Source organism: Phycodurus eques, chromosome 14, assembly GCF_024500275.1.
Source record: "Phycodurus eques isolate BA_2022a chromosome 14, UOR_Pequ_1.1, whole genome shotgun sequence".
Classification (NCBI taxonomy): Eukaryota; Metazoa; Chordata; class Actinopteri; order Syngnathiformes; family Syngnathidae; genus Phycodurus; species Phycodurus eques.
The window spans coordinates 12,231,267-12,250,567 of NC_084538.1; the positions used below are offsets into that span (position 1 = coordinate 12,231,267).

Consider the following 19,301-nt stretch of genomic DNA (forward strand, 5'->3'; position numbering starts at 1 on the left):
TTAACAAATGAACCTTTTCTGTTTGTAATGTTGCACACACGGGGCAATGTCCTCCCAAATACTCCCTTCAGACAGCTCTCATGAGAACAGTCAACATGGAGGAGAGTGCCTATAACAAACTGATGCATCAGGAGGACATGAGCGTGGACGAGCCGGCGTTCCGCTCAAACCAGGAGAAACCACAAGGTATACGAATAGACGCAAAACATTTCCCAGTTTGGGCAAGTGTTCATTTCTGATGTAGTGATTTTATTGACACTGACTTGCTACTCAAAGGTTCTTTTACTCTTTATTTGCTTCTTTGTGAAGTATCCTTGTCAATGGTGAGGCCTGCATCCACTTGGACCCCTCACAAAGTGCTTGAAATCACCCTGGCTGTGCTTGCCGCTGTCCTATTAGCAGTGGATATTGGCCTGGGAGTCTATTGTGAGTCCCTATAAAGTTGTTATGCATTTATTAGATTGCAACAAGCTGGAAGTTACCAACTAAGGGAGAGTAAAGTAAAAACAGAGCAGTTAAAGGCAATGTAATCAAGCTTTCATGATCAGACCGCTTCGCTCTTTAAGTCTTAACTTATCTCACTTACGTATGTCAACTTATGTTATCATTTTTAAAGCTGTCCTGTTTGGTCTCTTATCAACCCTGTTCAATTTACTAGGAGTTTTGCATCAGATAAACAGCATGGATTTCTATTGTCAGTAATACTACTTTTTATGGACATTGTATTTTGTGTTTGACTACACTTTCTCCATGGCGACAGACAACAACCTCACAGATGAGTCTTGGACTGTGATGAGCATCAGCCGTGAGGTGGCCGCACTGAACGCGGCCAACGACGCTGCCTCAAAAAGACGAGCTGAAGCCGAAATGCATTTGGCACGAGACAACAGACAGAATCAAATGATCAAGTGGCAGCTGGAATACCAAACTAGAAGAAGTGGAGACTACAAACAGCAGGCTGACAAAATCCAAATGGACATAACGGTCTTAAAATCCCACATACCAATGATAAGTAAGAGAATTTTTGTTTTTAACATAGTTGCACGGCTGCGCGCCACTCTGGTAGGTCATTGAACAAAATTCCTCATCATCACCACAGCATTAATGCAATTCGTCTTTCCGCAGAGGAGGGCTGCAGACACTGTTTACCAGGATGGACTTTAATCAACTCGGCATGTTTCTTCCTTAGCTTCTCTGACACATTCTCTCGCAGGTCATGGCAGGAAGCCAGGGAGTACTGCAAAAAGCATGACAGTGACCTGGCTGTGGTAGACAGCTCAGAGAAGCAGGTGAGACAAATCTACAGCAGCTTTTATCCAATCAGTGCATCAAGGCAATGTTTGTTATTTCTGGTAGTAACAGAAATGTCATGTGCATTTTTAAATGCCGTCACCTATCAGCTGAGAATAAATCAGCTAATAAATCTTCATCAAGACCCATCAAGATCCATATTCCAAAGCGGCTTCTGGATCGGCTTGCAAGATGTAGACAGTGAAGGAGTTTGGAGGTGGCTGGACGGAACAAGACTGAATGAAGGGTAACGCTTACTTGATATGTAGCCATTGTTACAGTGGTGAGTGGTCAGGGCCAGCAAGGCCTACTCTGCTGGCCTAAACATTATCAGAAACACTGACGTATATTTACCACCAAAATTAATTAATCAATTGCCAACATTCTATTGTCACCACTTTGGAGTGTTTCTCTTGGCTGCAGTGCGTGAAGTCGTAGATGTGGATATTGGATTTTTTTTTTTGTCCAGTCAGAGTTCAGCCTCTGTGTTGTTCTCTGAGCTGACTGATGACATCTGCATTCACCCGTTTGGCTGGTCAAAGCAAAACTTGTTACTGCCAACTTCCCGTTTAGCAATCTCTTTTATGTCTTCCAGTTACTATAGGTGGTATGTGTGCATTATAATTTTGGACTGCTATATATGCTGTTATGTATCAATGAGCATTCCTTCAAGCAGTGATCAATTTCTTTTGATCTGCCACAGCAATTCACACACTATTGCTGAGGGAACCACAATCTCAAGGTCAATCAATGTGTTCTCATAGGAATACAGTGGGGAAATGGTTCTCGAACTTTTTACAGTACAACTTTCAAGAATGCTTGGCTGTCCAAGTACTACCATAATGACCAACAGTAAAATACAATCGACTAGTAGGCCTGATGTGTTCATTAAAAAAACAAACAAAAAAAACAACAACAGCAGGGGAGAGGTTTTATTCCTAATAGATATACTTAATTATTCTAAGCGACTGTAAGATTTTGTAGTTTTAACATTAAGCTTAGATAAAGTAATGTGTACTTAAAAACTGATTTCACTCAAATGTATTGCATATAAGGGAATTGTACATAAATGTTTACGAACAAACAATGCATGTAAATGTATGTATACTAAAAAGGTTAATCCAACTAAACTGTAATTAACAAACATATAGTACTAGATTAAGAAAAAAAAAAAAGATTATGCACTTTGAACATTCAATTCACTGTGATTGTTTCACGTACCACTACATGGGATCTGCGTACCACACTTTGACAAACACTGCCTTAGGGAATCATTAAAACTCATTGTACAGTGTTACTTCAATAACTGGATGTTCATCCAGCAACATTGTTATGGCGCAATGCACTCCACAATTGTGGCAGTCATGTTTTTGTTATGCTGCATTGAAATCACAAAAAGTAAGTAGTTATGGTTTAAATGGGAGTCAGGGCATACTGTTGTCATAACAGATTTTTAAAACACAAGTAAGCCAAACGTGTGTTGTGCCGTCAGTCTGTCAAAGAGAATAGAAATGTGTGACTGTGTGAAGGAGGCAACAGAGCAATTTGAATACAGTGGAGGTGAACCGGTGCTGTATAACTGCAGCCCATTTAAAATTAATGTACATGCTAAAAATGCAATATTGCATCTATGAGTGACTTAAGCGGAAAGCCATTGATTTTAATGAGTGGTAAAATGAAAATGTATTCTTTTATTCATCTTATACCTTTGTACTGCAATAGAAAGCCTCATTCATCTCTAAAATCATTTCTGATTATAAAATGAAGAGTACGTAGCTATTATACAATGGTCTTTAATGCTGAACAATATGATCTGTCATTTGTTTCAGCTACTGGAATGATAGGGAGCCCAATAACGCGGGCGGTGAGGACTGTGTGGCCACCTACCCCAGAAACAACCCCTTTAAGGGTTGGAATGATGCCGCGTGCACTAACTATCTCAAATGGATTTGTGAAATGTCAGCCAGTTAGTGTCTTTTTCATTGACACATCTGTCTTTATCAAGAATACAGAAAGTCAAGGATTGTTACAATTTATCTGATTCATTAACAAACTACAAAATGTCTTTATAAACAATCAATAAAATATTTCTCTTTACCACATACACATTACTTTACATGTTTGTACACTATGTTGCCAGTTGCCCTACAATGACTTACTCACATATATTACAGTTATCCAGGTTATACACCAGCAGCTGGAGCCTCAGTTGCAAACTTAACTGTTACAAATATCTCTAAACATCATATAAAGTACATAAATTAGGATTTACTGCAGAAAGCAGAGCCTGTGAGCAATAGCTGTGCTTTTGGTGAATCTTCGGTCATATACTGTAATACAAATAAAATGTTGTATCAAAACTTATTTCTCATACATTTGATGAAGAAATGTTTTGAAAATGTTAAAGCAGTGTTATTCAAACCACTCCAAGAGTTCACAGCGCTGCAAAATGCTGGCGAAGTTGCACCAGGACCTGCTGAGTGTCGACGTGCTCAGGGAAGGCGTCTTCAGACTTTTGGGCCGCCATGTAGCTGGTCTGTAGATCTCCAATCTAGACACAAAGAAAATATTAACAAATGAGTGAATTCATTAATTCTACAACTCAACTAAAGTGTTAAGTGGATATAAATTACCTTTTCAGAGAGAATGGAGAGATTGTAGTGCGGCTCATACATGTGAGGGGACAATGTAGCAGCCGTCTGCAGGAAGGCTTTTGACTGGATCCGAAAGGATGGAAAAATTATGATAGTCACAACAATTTCAGCATCTGAATTGTAATAAAAAAAGGTTTTACTTAAGAAAGCTGTACGAGTATCACCACATATGCCCTCAAATGCATGTGAAGCTATAGTACATGAGATAGAGTGAGATATAGAGAGATAAGACTTTTTAAAAAATTGTCAGCGAGGATTTTTTTTAATTGGTCCAAAAACTATTTATTTACAGCAAATAATGTATCTTTGTTCATCTACCAGTATCTATAATTAAATGCTCTAAAACTAAATGGTAGAAGGTACATTAACCTATGTGCTCACTTTTTTGACATTTCTGTTTGGTGGTGTGCTGATAGATTGTTCTATTTAATGTAAAATATGTGCAGTAAGTACGGTTGGGAAACTGTAATGTGGGTGGATCAGATCATATTGTTGTTTTTTTTGTCTTAATTTACATGCCTAAAGCCATCAAAATGCTTACTCTACATGATCATTTTGAGTGCTCACCCCTCCCTACTCATGCAATGGACTAGTCTATCTTCTCACTGTGCATGTGCAGACTTGATTCAGGAAGAGGGTAGCAAAATAAAGGCACAAACTTGTTGGCATGGTGTGAGAAAAAGGAAGGTTTCAACCTTTTTCACGGTGACAGTAAATGTGTGTAACTGACAGTCAACCAGAGCTACACGCTCTGCCCAACTGCAGTAGCACTGCTGTTCGTGTCATCTGAGGAGGATGCAGTAGATATCAAATAACGAGTGACATGAGTGAGACTTTTCTTCACAAAGATGTGAGTCTTAGAGCAATTGAAATGATAAACGATAGTAAACGTGATCAATTACAGTAAAAGCGTTGAGATGATTCACTTGTTATATAATAATCCTCAAGAAAGACTTTAAGCACTCTGTAGCTCAGGAGATAGAATTTTCTCAATCTTCACATGTTTTTAATTGACGATAAACATTCATATTCTAACTCCTTGCAGTGCACAGTGGTCACATTCAGAGGGCCCCCAAATGACTAAATATGTCCCTGGTTCAGATTCAAGGCTTTACCTGTTCAACACGACCTTTGCGCAGCTCCAGCACTGCAAGGTTATTGTACGCCTCAGCGTGGTCATTATTAAAAGCCAACGTCAGTTTAAAACACTGGTAAGCCAAAGTCAGGTCTCCTATTCCCTGCAAACACAGAACATGTATACTTTGTGTTTACATTTTTGTCAGATGATGTAAGTTGTTAGGTAATGAGTACTAATGACATTTTTTTAAATTTGATCAACTAACCACAGCGACTTGTCCGACGTTGTACCACACATCAGCCTGCTCTTCATCGTTGGCCACCAGGGCCAGTGCTCTCTCGAAAGACGACAGTGTCATGTCGTACTGCTGCGCATAGAAGCAGCACAGGCCTAGGTTGTTGTATAGTTGGCAATTATACACCCCCATCTGGAGAAGCCGCCTAGCAAACAAAGAAGTGGGTCACCTCTATCGTCATCATCATGAAATGTGCACGAAATTATACTGAGATGTTTTGTCAGACCTGTAGAAGCGCAGCGCTATCTCAGGTTGATCTGAGTAGAAGTGATTGCTGCCTATACAAGCTATAGCCTCCACGTGTGTGTTGTCCTGCTTCAGGACGTCTTTGTAGTACTCTGTGGCTGACGCCATGTTGTTCATCTCCTGTGGCAACAAGGTCACAGGACGGAGAGTGATTACGGCTCAAGAATGTGAGTCGACCCTGGGTTAACGGTGACAGACGAATAATGATAATAATATCAATATTTGTAAGTGCCTTTCAAGGTCCACAAGGACATTGTACCTCAATTGTGCATTAAAAACAGAATTAACAAGAGAATAAACATTATACCTCATGAATGCGAGCGATTCCCGTCAGGAGGGTGACCTCGCCAGGAAAGTGGTCCAAGCCTTGTTTGAAGAGGTTGAGTGCTGTTATTGGTTGATCCAGGCGCTGATAGAGCTGATGGGGAAACATATCTTATTAGCAGAGGTGGAAAAAGTGCTCACACTCTGTACTTAAACAGAAATACAGATACTGTGGTAAAAGTAGAATCAATTATTAAATTGCTTTACAAATTCTGAAATGTATTTCAGTGAAACTTCTCTGCACACAAAACAGTTTCCCCCTTCTATTAACTTGTAATATGCTCATACTCAGACATCCAGGATGAGCAAAACAAAACAACATAATCAAAAATGCTAAATTAGCTAAAGATAACAACTAAAAAATACACTTTACATGTACAGTATGTGTTTTTCTCAGATTAAATGGAGAATTTTTGAATCCCAAAACCTTGTGGTTTTTAGGCTGGCACAAGCCATGGCATTTTCCACAAATCATTCTTGTAACAGACAACAAGATTTCTTAAATAAGGCTATCAATGAGGATTTGTTTTGTCTGAAAATGTTGCATCATCATTGTTAATGCTCACTTGTACACATTGCTCCATGTTGCTACTACCCCTGTTTTTTCTGCCCCAAGATCTCAATCAATCAATCAAGATCTCAACTATGGTTGACTTTACTTCTCTCTATTTACATCTTTTTTACATTGGAAATTGAAAAAAGTAACAAGCCTCTCATGCCAAAGTAAGGAGTGAAAAGTACAAGTACAGATACCTGAAAAATCTACTTAAGTACAGTACTCTGTTACTTCATACCACTGCTTATTAGTTTATTAGTTACTCTTGGCTGAGTGTTGCACACCATTCAATCATTACCTTAGCAAGATACAGGTATGTATCCACCATCTCTTGGTGGGTGAGAGCTGATCGAAACTGTTTTTCGGCCTCTCGATACAAACTGAGCCTGCAAAGAATGGACAAATTTAAATTTAGAGAAACAAAAGAAGAAGATAAACTTTTAACTAAACTTTAACTAAACTTTTAAAGCCATTGATCCATCCATTTTTCTTAACCGCTTATCCTCACTAGGGTCACGGGTATGCTAGCGCCTAGCTCTGCTGAGTCTGGGCAAGAGGCGGGGTACACCCTGATCTTGTTGCCAGCCAATCGCAGGGCACACACAACCATTCCCACTCACATTCATACCTACAGACAATTTAAAGTCTTCAATTAACCTACCTAGAGAAAAGACACACAGGCATGGGGAGAAGATGCAAACTCCACACAGGGGAGGCCGGTTTTAAACACAGGACCTCAGAACTATGAGGCGGATGTGCTAACCAGTCATCCACCGTGCCGCACTTTGAATGTCAGGTAGTAAAATACAGAATTTCAGGAAAATTAGGGTGAAAATATAACTCTAAAGTAACACATTATGAACTGCACATAAACCAAAAAAGAACTAGCAGCCTCAAAAAAGTGGCTAAGAACGTGAGCAGAAAAGTACACAAATATACACACAAGCAAAGCAAGTCAGTTAAATGAGGGATTTTTATGATGGCAAAATTTTGAAGGTGGAACAGATTATTCTTTCCAAGATATCTTATGAGAACAACTGCATCGAAATCCAAAATAAATTAGAGGTTTAAAATTTTAAATTGTGTTCTGCTGTAGATGAGAAGAATGTGTCCTGTGCGTCAGTGTGTTCTGAGGCCACTCGCCTGCAGTAGCATTTTCCGAGCTGGACTTTCCACCACCAGTCTTTGAACTGAGCCTGCTCAGTTGCTTGAGCAGCCAAATCTAGCGCCTGTGAATGAACCAAAAAACTTAATGGACAAAAAAATAAGACACTAGAACAATTTTGTTGCTGACCAGTTTCCCAGGTGTTAAAATTCACCACTTACGTTTTTTACATCATTTTCATGATGGAAGATGTACTCGAAGAGTGTCTGAGAAGGCAAATGATGATTACTCAAACAATGCCACAACCCCCAAAAAGCCTTTAGGCAAAGGTGCAAAATATACGCCTCACCCTCGACAGATTGGGCTTTTGGGAATACTTTGACATATTTAGCCTTGACAGGTTTATAAATGGTCCCTCTGGATTGGTTAACATTGAAGCCTGAAGGAAACAGTGAAAAGCAAATATTACAGTGTGTAAAACCTGCCACCCTCCCATATATCACACGGGTCAGTCGCATTAATGCACCGTTCCCAGACGAATGAATCGACCCGAGGCGCTGGTGACGGGCCGGGCCGTACTTGCGGTGCGTGGCGTTTTAATGGCCTGCTCCATCGTTCCAGGACGCCCTGACTGGGTGTTGGGCCTCACAAATCCTGTGATGGGACGTCCTGACTGAGTCATAGGCCTAGAAATTGGGCGAAATGCTTGATCTCACCCAAGTCATTCATACAAATTTAAATTTATGCTGCATTGTTTGTACCTGACCGCAGGTGTGGGACCACCCCCCTGACTTGTTCCAGGCAGTCTCAGAGAAGTTCCAGGGCCTAGAGGAGGGTTATGTTAGCGAAGAATAGTTCACTGTCAACACACAGGCAATGATAGAGTCCACACGTACGTGCAACCTGAGCAATGGCGTTTTCATCCAACAACATCTCAGAAATCCCTTCTTGATCAACCTCAATTTCATCAATGTATACCATCTCAGTAAGAGCCCTTGTTTTCAGGCTCCATGCAGCCTAAGAGAAGAAAAAATCATATCATCAAATCATATGAATACCACTTAATACTCCTTCAACAAACAATGAATGGACTGACGTTGAGATGATGATGATGATAAGAGAGAGATACAGTTATTGTTACCTCAGAAATAGACAAGGAGGAGCCCTAAGAGAGCATGCAAGTAGGTGAAAAGAGGAGTGTTGAGGACAGACATGAAAAACCAGGGAGAGGAAAAGGAATAACAAAAAGGTGAAATGTGAACAATTTGATGGTGGGCACTGAGCAATATTCGACACAATACAGCTGTGCTCATAGGTTTACACACCCTGGTAGAATTTGGAAGACGTGTTAACATTTTGAAAACAAAATATTTATTCAACCACATTAAACTATAAGGCATTATAAAATCGCCCAAATAAAATAATAAGACAATTCCCGTTCAGTTATCACTCATTTTACATAATAAAAACATAAAAAGAAAATCGCCAATAGTTCTCAAATCCTGCCAGGGTATGTAAACCTAAAAGCACAACTGTATGTCGACGAATAGGAATTAGTCTCATTTGCTTCAAATGGACTGCGGACCCAAGCTAGCCCGCTAACTGCAGCACATTACCTGGTCATACGGGCTGTCTTGTAATATTTTGGAACAAATTTCTGAGCACTGTTGTAACTTCCGCCTCCTGAAGTAACTCCACGCCAGAAACAAAGGATCCATCGTCACCTCCATTGCTTCGGTCTATCCGGGCGCAAAATTAGCAAAGAAGCGAGAGGATTATTTATGGCGGAATCAAAGCTTCCTTTGTTGCTATGCGACGACAGATTTAGGGCGGGTCTCAATGACGCAACTTCCTGTAAAGATTGTTGTTTCTTTTTTTTTTTAAACAAAACTCAATTGAAAATATTCTCTTTACAGTTACACAAAAAAGACAGTCAATAGCCATTAATGCATAAAGTAATACCACAGAGGAGTTGGGGATTTTAAATAATAATTAAAAAACACGTTAAAAGTGGAACATAAAATAACAGTTTTAACAGATTTTTTGTTAGTTAAATATTGTATTCCTGTACTGCTTTGTTTCCTTCTCAAAAAAAAAAAGAAAAAAAGAAGAGGTTTTGAATGAATTTTGTGGAGATTTCACAAGAATAATGATTAGGCTTACATTTATAACAGACATTTGTTTAGTTTTGTTGCTATCATTATTGAAGAAACCAAACAGTACATTTTCCCATTGAAGAATGAAGTCAGAGTCAATATTATCTATATAAACCCTGATACATTTTTCCATAATTTGTTAGTATAGGGACATAGCCAGAATAGGTGTGTTAGTGTTTCAGGGGATATTTCACAGAATGAACAACCAACACCAATGTCTTTATTTCAGTTAAGAAGGTATGTAAGAATGTTTGGCAGGATAGAAATTTCCCTTTATTTGTCAGAAGATATTTGTATGTAAGAATCCAAATGCTTATCCTGGTGTAAATTATTAACAAAACCAGATCAGTAAGCTCCAGCATTTTGGGTTATAGTCATGTCATTTTAAAACAAGGAAAGTATATTACAATTTCTACTTCTCACGGATGTAACTAGACAGACCTTGCCAATTGAAGTTGCCTTAGCGCCTCTCACCGTGGGAAACTCCAGAGTGGAAGAGAGTCCAACCCCTCTCACGAGGACTGGTACTAGAGCCCAAGCTATGTGTGGAGGTGAGCCTGACTATGCCTAGTTGGAACTTTGTCAACGTCGCACACCAGCTTGGGCTCCTTCCTTGCCAGAGAGGTGACATGTCACGATTCTAGAGCTAGCTTCTGTTGCCGATAGAGGTGGGTCTCGCCATTTAAATCCCCAATCGCTATTAACATTGACATTAACAAATGACTAGCAAATCACAATCGACTCGTTACAGCTTGTACTATTCTGAAATAAAGACATGCGATTGTCCTCCTGGAAGCCGTCACCTTATCATGGTAGAGGGGTTTGTGTGTCTCAATGATCCTAGGAGCTAAGTTGTCTGGGGCTTCATGCCCATGGTAGGGTCACCCATGGCAAACAGGTCCTAGGTGAGGGATCAGACAAAGCACGACTCCAAAAAAACCCAATGAAGAAAGAAACAAATGGATCTAGGCCTCCCTTGCCCGGACGCGGGTCACCGGGGCCCCCCTCTGGAGCCAGGCCTGGAGGTGGGGCTCGAAGGCGAGTGCCTGGTGGCCGGGCCTGCACCCATGGGGCCTGGCCGGGCACAGCCCGAAAGGGTAACGTGGGTCCCCCTTCCCATGGGCTCACCACCTGTGGGAGGGGCCATAGGGGTCGGGTGTAGTGCAAGCTGGGCGGTGGCCAAAGGCAGGGACCTTGGCGATCCGATCCCCGGCGACAGAAGCTGGCAAATAAAAAAATCTAAATTTCTTATTTGAAAACTATCTATACTATACTATATCTATCGACTATTTCTTTTTGCTTATCTCTTTAAAAGAAAATGAAGATGAAGAAAATGGCAGCTTGCTATTATTGTGATGATGACGATAATCATCATGGGAGGTGGAGACAAATTTGCGTCTTTTAAATTAAAAAAAAAATCTGTGTTCGGTGGGGTGGACCGCCTGGCTCCTCAGTTTTCAGTTGGTGTGCTCACAAGAGTGAGGCAATCTTTCACCGTGCTACATCACATTCTGATGATTGAAATTGTAGTTTGACAGTTAATTTTCTAAGCCCTTGTGATGATCTGAAGTAGTGGCCGTTTAGGTACGTGAGTAAATTGTAAACACTAATATTAGTTGTGTATGCGTGCAATTAGCTTGAGTCAGTCCTTTCCGGCAATTGTTTTTCCAATCTCATGAACGATTGACAGACTCTGATTGGACAACAGGCCTGTCGGTTATCTACGTAGGCGGAGCTTGTGGAATAACAGCGCAGCTCCATCTTTGTTGGAAGGATTTGACAGGAGCTTTGACTTGAGTGGAGGAAACTGGACCGCGACCTGGAGCTGAACAAGTATGAGGCCACTGCAACTCCCACTCTCAACAACTCAGCTTCCTAAACTGCTTCTCGAATAGCGAAAGAGTGGTTTCACACAGGCTGAATGACTATTAGTTCCAAAAATGCCACATTTCTACGCTCGCCCCGGATTGATGAAAACGCCGGGGAACTGATGGGAGCCACGGGCTTAAATTAAGTCCTCATCGGCGAATGCCGTTTTTGACATTCCCAACGCGACAGAGACCGTGAGACACGCGGAAGTGCCGACATGGCTGACAGGACTGCTCCCAACTGCCACCTGAGACTGGAGTGGGTGTACGGATACCGGGGGCACCAGTGCCGCAACAACCTCTACTACACCGCCGCCAAGGAGATCGTCTACTTCGTGGCCGGCGTGGGAGTGGTGTACAACACCCGAGAGCACAAGCAGAAATTCTACCTGGGCCACAACGATGACATCATCAGGTACAGTGCGTTGAATAAAAGAGTTGCTTTTCGCACCAAGAAGCGAGCGTCACCTTGTGTAATGGCATATGTTGGAGTCCCTATGTGGGGATTGCAAGGTGAACTCAGTAACATGCATGTGAGTGGGGTGACTACAGTGTTTTTGCTCAAGGACACTTCAGCACAGCGTCCTCCACAATCATCTGTCGCCACCCTTCTAGATCATTCTATCAGGTATAGTTGGATCCATACTGTTCAATAAAGCCATAATTCTCCAGCGTTTGGGGCGGGGCGGGGGTGGGGTGGGTGGGTGGGGGGGGGGGGGGGGGTAATAGTTAAGCAAGGGAAATGCATGTTAGTTGAATCATTTCAAATGTTTTATCAATGGATAATATTTGGTTTGCAATGGGAATGTTTTCATTTAATGGTAAAGCAGACAAATTTGACATAAGTCGATATGAGCATAACACAAATATTTTTAGAATCAATTTTCCCATTGATTAATCGAATAATCAAATAAAAATTTATTTTGCAATAAAGTATATTGCAAAATCTTTATTTTATTTTTATTTTTTTTTTACCCTTTATCATTATTTTGTTTCTTTCGTATTGTTTAATGATTAAGCAAAACCAAATAAACAACAATCAAGCAATATCATACGTGAGAGAGTGACGTTTTATTCACCAGCCTTTTTGAAACTGTGAGCTTCATCTTGGGTAGGTTACTGATTAATGTGAAGGGCTACTAGTTTGATATACACTTCTGAGGGTGCTTCAGGTTCAACTAGATGTCAATTACAGCAGGGGCGACTTTAGTTTGAGTGCTTTGGCTGTGCTGAGCCCATGACCTAAATTTGAAAAGTACCCTTCTGAAATTTGAACAAACCTTTTAGACCTTGAAAAAGACCATTTGGTGGACGAGCCAAAATAGGGCTAGCCTTGTCACTAACAGATGATGATAATAATAATAATAATAATTATTATTTTTTTATTGTTATTACTATTAATATATTGTATTATTTAATTGTTATTAATACGTGTTAATATTAATATAATAATACAATATATTAATTACCGTTATTAATATGTATTTCGTTAATGATGATGATGATAATAATAATATGAAGACTATACGCCAGCACGCTGTAGCAGCCCGGCTAAATGACGTGCTTACGTAGCGGCCATGTTGGGAAGGTTGATGTTCCCTTCAAAGGCAATCCATGGACGTTGAAAGTAGGTCATAACTTGCTCATTTCTCAAGCGATTTTTTTTCACGAGGTTTTCTGTTTTGTCATTGCCAAAGCATGTGCTATCACCACATTTTTTCTATAAAACAAAACAAAAAAATTGTTTTTTCCCTAAATTAATTTGAGGACGAATTCATAGGGTAGGCTAAGGCATGTTTTGGGTGGGCTTAAGCCATAATTAATAATGATCATTTTTTTACAAACCATTTTGAATCTTGAGGGACACTTCTGACATGGTTGAATTAAGCACTGTGGCACCAGGAAAACCTCTACTGCTGCTTTGTTTTTATTACAGGTCGGCGATATTGCCAAACATGGCGCCCTATTGAAGTTGATTTTCCTGTTGAATTCGTACTCCACGAACGTAATATTAATCAGAGTACCGTGTTTTGACTAGTGCTGGCACATGCCCAAAAAACTTTGGAGTTTAGTTCCCCTTTGTTGGCGTGCCTAATGCAGGGGTGGGAACTTATGGTCGTAGGCAGTACATGGGCCGTGAGAACATTTGATCCGGCCTGCAATGCAATTCTGAAAAGGTCAAAGCAAGTGAAGATAAAGCTGTGACCATCATTGTACAAAACATCATACCCTGTCTTTCATGGCGAATCCTCGAGATGATCATCTAAATTGGACGCCATGCACCGCACACATGAGACAGCATCGGCCAATAAGCTCGTCAATTTATTGTTGTCCATCTGTCCAGGATACCTGCTTCTGATTCATTTCAGTAATCTTTTTGTCAATTCCCTAGTTGGAGTTTGTCAAAGTTGGAGTCCTGGAATTCGCCTGAAATGGCTGCTTCAAACCAAAATGTCCTACTCCCTAAAAATTTGGTTATGGGTACATGAGCCTTTTTTTGTGCTCTAATTATTGAAACTGCATATGCACCAAATTTCATGTCTGTTGGTGAAACTTGTTTTAGGAGCAAATATTTTGTAACTGTCCACGAGGCTCTACTGAGTGAGTTTTTGGGGGTTGTGTTCGGGACCCCTGAAATACATGCATTCTTACTATGGTGTGTCTGTGTGTGTGTGTGTATATATATATATATATATATATATATATATATATATATATATATATTTTCCGTCATGTTTTGGTCCTCAAAATGGCGATTTGTTTGTCAGAAAATAATAATAATCAGCGATTCAAATAAATCCATCGGAGGAGCTATTGTTAAAATCTGAAAAACCCTTTGCCCATAAATGTCATAATATATATTTAATAACAATAAACGTTCAGTCATTGCATCATAATATTTTCATACATTTAGTATGACCCTTGAAGGACGTTTGAAGAATTTAAATGGCCCTGTGAGGAAAACGGTTGACTTGCACTCGTCACACAGAAGAAGTCTGTGTGCATTGTGAAAGCTCAATCGAACATTGAGGCACCTGTTTTTTGATCAAATGAAGACAATGCTGCATCATCCCACTGATGATGGTCACAGCTTACCCAGCATGCCGCACAATAATAACATGTCCAACGCTCCAGTGCTTGTGTTGACATGTGCGTGTGTTGGCCTGCAGATACTAGACTTATATACTGTACTGTGTCGTTGCTCAGCTGGGCTCCTGCTCCATTATTCATTGGACTATAGCGATACCAAACACTCGCTGCCTTGTAGATGAAGCAAGTCGCACGGGTGTCAACTGACTGAAACGTGTGAATTTGCAGTAGCGGGGAGGCAAAGGGCAAACATGTTGGATTGGGAAAACAAAAGTTGTACCAGAGTTTGACAGCGTTCCTTTTCTTCATCCATGTAACAGTTGATATCAGGTGTAATTCCATTTTAATCAGTGGAAAAACTAAAAGACCGCGTAAAGTGATTTCAGAGATTTCTTTCAAAATATATTATACAATTATGAAGATATGTGCTGAAAACGTGCAAAGACTGACAACCATGTCTTACTCAATTGTGGAGCTATAGTATTAAACTGTTTTTCACCATTTTAGTTTACCTCTATTTATTTATTTTACTTTATTTTATTTATTGTTTTTGTGGGCCGTGGCCAAAATGGTGCTTTGTGACACACTTTGGCTCGGGCACGAGATCCTCCTCCCCCACTATATAAGAACTTACGTGAGTTATGTGGTTTCAGCATATTCCGCGTACATGCCCAAGGTGTTTGCGAGTGGCAACAATGGCTTGATTTTTCATGATTTCGAAGTCAAATTTTCTATACTTGGTGGTTTAATTAAAAAAAATATTATTCTTTTAAATTTGGTGGGCCTGTGTTGTGTCAAATTTACATTTTCACATTACAGGGGCGTTCAGCTATATTAGCGGTGGGAGTTTTTCTTTAGCCCGTCTGATTTAATGTCAGCATTTTTCTATTCTCTTGATTGATTGGAGCAAAACGTATTACAGCCAAGCCTGACTAGCATAACATGTCTATCTTCACCAGTGTTGCCACAGTTACCTTGAAAAAGTAACTTACTTGAGCTTAAAAGTAACTTAGTTACTTTGATTACTGGATTTCAAAAGTAACTTAGAAAAAAAGTAACTTGTTAGTTACTTTTGGCAGCTGCCAAGTGGCAGGAATATCACTTATCCACAGTACAAAAAAAGCATTAGCTTAATCGTACCCATTACTTGGTAATCTACGCCACACAAGTTACAAAATAATGTCATCAACATGAACCAATAACTTAAATAGTGTAGTTGAAGCCACATTAAGTAAGCAACTTAGTGCAGAATTGACATGACAACACAATACAGTAAGTTCCTAAACGTAAACAAGTACACCATTCTCAGTACACTGCGGATTGTGGCCCATGAAAGCAACTGTGTGTGTGCGTGCGTGTGCGTGCCTTTGTGCGCGCGTGTACGTAAGCGTGAAAGTGAGTGACACACACACACGCACTCGTGCGCGCACACACACACACACACACACACACTTTCTCCCACCACAGTAATTTTGATGCAAAGAGCGAGAAAAACATTTTTCTTACCACGTGACATCAACCGTACAGCGCGTTCAACCAGTTCACAGACGAAGTTGAGAGTTCTCACTTTTCATTGTAGATATTATCTAAGCTAAGTATTGTAAGTCCTTCAGTGAGTCAGTCCTTATTCTTCACACAGAAACACATTTGAAAATTGGTATATCTGGTATGTATTTTATTTGTTAGGTAAATGTGGATTTTTAACTGCTCCATATGATGGTACTTTTTGGAGGTGGATTGAGTCGGGTAAATCCCCACTCAAAGCCCAGGTACCAAATACACCACCCGCACTCATTTTATTACTGCTCTAATATCCTCTACTGGTGTTTTTAGATGAGTTCACCCTAAGATGCAAAGTCAACCGTTTCTCCTTCAGTCTTTTGTTCATTGCTCTTCTAATTGTCTCCGGATCAGTGAGTTTTCCCCTCCTGGTTTTAACTCCTACTTTTACATGCACTGTAAAATATCTTTCCATCTTAAGGAATGTTTAATAGCTAGGAAAGTAGGCAGATTTTTATTGGTGAGCTCTTCCTAGGGTGTACTAATGTTTGATGCAGTTGCAAAAAAGAACCAATTAGTAAAAGGTGCTTTGGCACTGTGAGGTTATAGAGTTTGTGCAGTTGCTGCAATTCAGCACAGTCCAGCCATGCATACTTGCAGTCCTTTAAGAAAGTATGCTACAAAAAATACAACATTTTAACAGTCTCAGATTTTGATGTGTCCTAATAGCATTCACAATTCATAAGGTATAGCCCATTTTGTGCAAAGTACCTCCATTTTTGAAGGGCTTAAAAGTATTTGGATAGTTTACTTAATTGTAACTACCATACAATTACAGTATATGTTAAATACATGAATGAAAAGTATTTGCAGTCAGTGACTACCAGAAGTGTGGAGCCCATGGACATCTTCAAATTCTGAGTTTCCTCCCTGGAGGTTTACCAGACCTTCACCACAACCATCCTAACTTGCTGTGTGCTTGTGGGTCTTGCTGTTTTCAAACGGTGTCTATTAAGTAGCGAAAAGCAAGTATATTGCTGACATCAGGTCACTGACTTGGCCATTTGTCTACATTCAAAAAGTATTTCACAGTGTGGGTAATTGTAGTGAAGCTTACCATCAGTTTTGTAGCGTTTCACTGATTGTGAGTAGAGAGTGTATACACCATACAATTCATGTTGTTACTCCTGTCAGCAGGCAGATCAATGATATTGATAAACACCAGTGAGCCCTTTTCATTTGCAGCCATCGTCCATCCCTCTTCCCCAAGTTTGACATGTACCTCTTAATGCGTTGTATCATGAACTTTTTTTTACATTTTTTTTTTAATTTTCAACATTTGTATAATAAAACAGTTCTTATAAGTACACCTGTGTGTGTGAGAGAGGGGGGGGGGCAAAACAAACAAGCATACTAACAAAAACAAGGAAGTAAAAACTTATTTGTTCCTAACCCTTTAGTCTCCATTCATCAACAGTATTTTAGCATGTTGCTTTCCTTCACCATACTTTTCTCTTCCCGTCATCAGAATCATCTTTATTTGCCAAGTACTGTATGTCAAAAACATACAAGGAATTTGTCTCCGGTAGTTGGAACCGCTCTAGTACGACAACAGACAGCCATTTGACAGAAAATACTTTTGAGACATAAACACACAGTACGGAGAGTCACTGAGCAATGAAAGGTTATCAGTAATGTGGTAATGTTGATAATTTTTTTGGGACAATAGTGCAAATGATGCAGAGTCCTCTAGCAATTTAGAGCAGTTTGAAATGACTAATGGAGCAATAGTCTGGTACAGTGACCATTGTGCAAATGGCGCAGAGACTTAAAGAAATTTAAGCAGTTTAAAGTGACTAGCAGTGCGATAATCTGGAGCAATGTCAATTGTGCAAATGGTGCAGATACTTCTCAAGCACATGGGTGGCAACTATTGGTCAACAACAGATATGCAAATAGTCCAGAGTGGCGAGACTACTACAGTGAGTGCATGAGTAATGCATAATTGGCCCGACAGAGATGTGACATCAATCTCAAGACAAAATTGGCAGCATGTTAATGAATGAGTTAAGAAGTTAATGGCAAGAGGGAAGAAGCTGTTGGAATGTCTGCTAGTTTTAGTTTGCATTGTTCCATAGCTCCTACCTGAGGGAACTGGAACGGTGGTGACCAGGATGTGAAGGGTTCAAGAGGATTTTGCATGCTCTTCTCCTGCGTGCAAGTCCTGGAGGGTGGGTAGGAGAGTACCGACAATCTTTTCAGCGGTCCTGATTGTCCGTTGCAGTCAGAGTTTGTCCTTCTTTGTGGCAGCACCAAACCAGACTGGGATGGATGAACACAGGACTGATTCGATGACTGCTGTGTAGAACTGCCTCAACAGCTCCTGTGGCAGGCTGCGATTCCTCAGAAGCCGCAGGAAGTACATCCTCTGCTGGGCCTTTTTGAAGATGGAGTTGATGTTGAATCTGATTCCAGAACATTTATAAGCTTTTCTTTCTTTTTTATTTTGTGTTGTGTAATTTGGCTTTCTTCTTCTCAAATTTTACCCTTGATTTACACATTGTGGTAGAATGTCTTTATGTAGATTCATCAACACATCTCAGAAGTGTAGATTCAATCACATCTTTATTTTTAATATCCAATACACCATTAAGTGTATAAAGGCAAAGTCATAAAAACATCCATGTACTTCTACAAAAGATTGACTCATATATTACAGTAGTGTATCTTGTTAACCTTAAAATGAAGTACTGCCAGGGTTATGGATTGTACATGTTTATGGGCCTGGAGGTTGCTTCAAATCCCATCTCCCATATGTTATGCTTGTTTGGCACACTTCCCAGCAAGAAGCACATCACCCTATTTTCCTGAACTAACTGGACACGGAATCTTTGGTTCAGAGTAAATCATGTCTTTCTTGAACAAAGCACAGCATGAATACACGCAAGTATGGATAATTCTTTTAAATTAAAATGGGTTCTTCCAATCTCACTTTTCTATTTTTAGTTTTAGGTACCCCAGTGCATGGGCAAGTGTCTCAGATGATTAAAAATGCAAAAATGCTTACATACCCCCAGCAATGGTTTATACCTGTGCTAAATCACATGAAGGTGAAAGCAGACAAAGCCAACCACTGCTG

At 40.1% G+C, this 19,301-nt stretch overlaps 3 protein-coding genes across 10 annotated transcripts in view; 2 read left to right on the plus strand and 1 right to left on the minus strand.

The window, feature by feature from the left end:
• Nucleotides 1–95: 95 nt before the first annotated feature.
• On the plus strand, nucleotides 96–3,261 carry LOC133413041 (CD209 antigen-like protein E). The gene is made up of 5 exons (XM_061696921.1): nucleotides 96–186; nucleotides 761–1,012; nucleotides 1,126–1,289; nucleotides 1,401–1,537; nucleotides 3,120–3,261. The coding sequence occupies exons 1-5, from the start codon at nucleotides 96–98 to the stop codon at nucleotides 3,259–3,261; spliced, it is 786 nt and encodes a 261-aa protein (XP_061552905.1).
• ttc8 (tetratricopeptide repeat domain 8) lies at nucleotides 3,113–9,343 on the minus strand. 4 transcript variants are annotated; one of them, XM_061696070.1, is made up of 15 exons: nucleotides 9,165–9,343; nucleotides 8,690–8,713; nucleotides 8,445–8,565; nucleotides 8,310–8,373; nucleotides 8,075–8,234; nucleotides 7,898–7,987; nucleotides 7,770–7,814; nucleotides 7,587–7,672; nucleotides 6,742–6,829; nucleotides 5,871–5,981; nucleotides 5,544–5,683; nucleotides 5,288–5,462; nucleotides 5,060–5,182; nucleotides 3,924–4,007; nucleotides 3,113–3,841 (listed from the first exon to the last, which is right to left on the minus strand). In XM_061696070.1, exons 1-15 carry the CDS (start codon nucleotides 9,276–9,278, stop codon nucleotides 3,725–3,727), a joined length of 1,542 nt encoding a protein of 513 aa, XP_061552054.1. In that variant the 5' UTR covers nucleotides 9,279–9,343; the 3' UTR covers nucleotides 3,113–3,724. The 4 variants fall into 4 exon arrangements, with proteins under 4 accessions (XP_061552054.1, XP_061552055.1, XP_061552057.1 ...); XM_061696071.1 differs by lacking the exon at nucleotides 8,690–8,713; XM_061696072.1 differs by lacking the exon at nucleotides 3,113–3,841 and having other exon boundaries at nucleotides 3,957–4,057.
• A 2,121-nt stretch (nucleotides 9,344–11,464) lies between these two features.
• eml5 (EMAP like 5) overlaps nucleotides 11,465–19,301 on the plus strand; it is a 51,490-nt gene continuing 43,653 nt past the window's right edge. For all 5 annotated transcript variants that reach the window (XM_061695461.1, XM_061695463.1, XM_061695460.1 and 2 more), the window contains exon 1: nucleotides 11,465–11,987. In XM_061695461.1, the coding sequence (XP_061551445.1) occupies nucleotides 11,791–11,987 (197 nt within the window). In that variant the 5' untranslated portion in view covers nucleotides 11,465–11,790. The remainder of the gene's footprint in view (nucleotides 11,988–19,301) is intronic.